The sequence below is a fragment of the Leishmania panamensis genome (assembly GCF_000755165.1).
Source record: "Leishmania panamensis strain MHOM/PA/94/PSC-1 chromosome 8 sequence".
Classification (NCBI taxonomy): domain Eukaryota; phylum Euglenozoa; class Kinetoplastea; order Trypanosomatida; family Trypanosomatidae; genus Leishmania; species Leishmania panamensis.
In genome coordinates, this window is record NC_025887.1 from 280352 (window position 1) to 281906 (window position 1555).

A 1555-nucleotide genomic window follows, 5' to 3' on the forward strand; every position below is an offset into this window, starting at 1 on the left:
TGTGATCGTCCAGTTCATCGCGTTCCTCTTTGTGCTCGTGGGCACGCCCATCGACATGTTTCACCAGCGTGGTGGAGGCCGATTTGAGAATACGCCCTGCATTACGTTGTGGGGGTCAAAGGATGAGTGCCACAGCGGCAATTACTCAATGGATTTAGAGGAACTCTGGAGAGGATGCCCGGCTCGCCAACACCGTTTCCGCGCTTGTCAGGCCTTTGCAATCATCTCCATCTTCGTATACGGTATAGCGGCTGTCTTGGGCTTCCTTCAGCTGTGCTGCTGCTCTTTCCCACGCTGGGTCTGCCTGGCGCTCAACGTCACTGGGGCTGTGACGCTGTTCATTGTGTGGGCCTCCATGTTGGTGGTCTACTACCAGGAGGACTTTCTCTGCGTAAGGGAGAAGGACCTCTCCGTGTTAGGGTCCGGCTTCGCGCTATTGGTCATCGCGTGGCTCCTGGATGCTCTCAACATCCTCTTCTTGCTGCTCTTGTGGCCGGCCGCGGACCCCAGTAAGAGCAAGGACCCGAGTGACAGTAGGGACCCGAGTGATAGCATGGACGCAAAGGAATAGACGCGGTAAGGGGATGCTGAAGGGGACAGGCGTACGTGGAGGCACTGGGACGGTGGCCGAGTTGCGCCGCAGCGCACCGCACGCCCCTTACGCGCCAGTGCCGCCTCCTCCCCTCGACTCCTACGCTCCTGCGGTTCTGCCGCCCTCATGCACTCTTTTCCCTACCACTCCCAACGCCCGCGCCTCGACGCGGCCCTCCCTCTCTTCCCTCTCTCTCTCTCTCGTGCTTTACTTTTGTTGCCCGCTTGTGGGCGCGCCTCCCTCGTGCGCGTGCGCCTTTTCGCGTCCTCCTTGCCGCCTCTCACCACTTCGTAGCCTCTGCCTGCTCTGCCAGCACAGCAGCGTGCGCTGGTGGTGGGCAGAGCACACTGGCCGCCGACAAGCCCACTGATGCCCCCTCTGCGCCACTTCCGCACAGCCGTCTCTGCGTTGCCCCCTCAGGCACGCCGAAGATACCGTTGGCGAAAGGGAGGCAAGTGGGTGGCGCCGTCGCCGACTGGAGATCAACGTCGCGAGGTGAGCGAAGGGGTGCCGAGCGACCAGGCTGGTGAGGAGGTGGAAGGGGGCCGACGGATGCGGAGGCACTGGGGCGGTGGACGGGCGGCGCCGCAGCAGACGGAGAGAACCCACGCGCACCGCCCAGCCCCTTGCCCGCACGTGCCGCCCCTCCCCTCCCCACGCCCGCACTTCCCCCCGTGCTTGCGTTTTTGCCTTCTCACTGTGCCCTCCTCCTCGGGACCTTTTCTCTTCTCTCTCGTGCTTTCCTTCCTCGTGTAGGGGTCGCTGCGCTTCTCTGCGTGTGTGACTGCACATGCACGACGTGTTGTGCATATGCGCTGACGTGCGCCAGTGCGAGACGCACGCCCCCGCCGTGTCCCCTCTCCCTCCCCTCTCCCCCTCTTTTATTTCACTTCCCTGCGTTCTTGCTTCTGTTGGTGCTAACACCCACACACACCCGCCAGCCGGCGCCGGGTCTTCTGCGCG

At 63.1% G+C, this 1555-nt stretch overlaps 1 protein-coding gene across 1 annotated transcript; it reads left to right on the forward strand.

The window, feature by feature from the left end:
- Positions 1-571, forward strand: LPMP_080690 (amastin-like protein; the record flags this gene model as incomplete). Its single annotated transcript, XM_010705898.1, has 1 exon — positions 1-571. A coding segment is annotated over one exon (571 nt), but the record flags the coding sequence as incomplete, so codon positions are not given.
- Positions 572-1555: the final 984 nt, after the last annotated feature.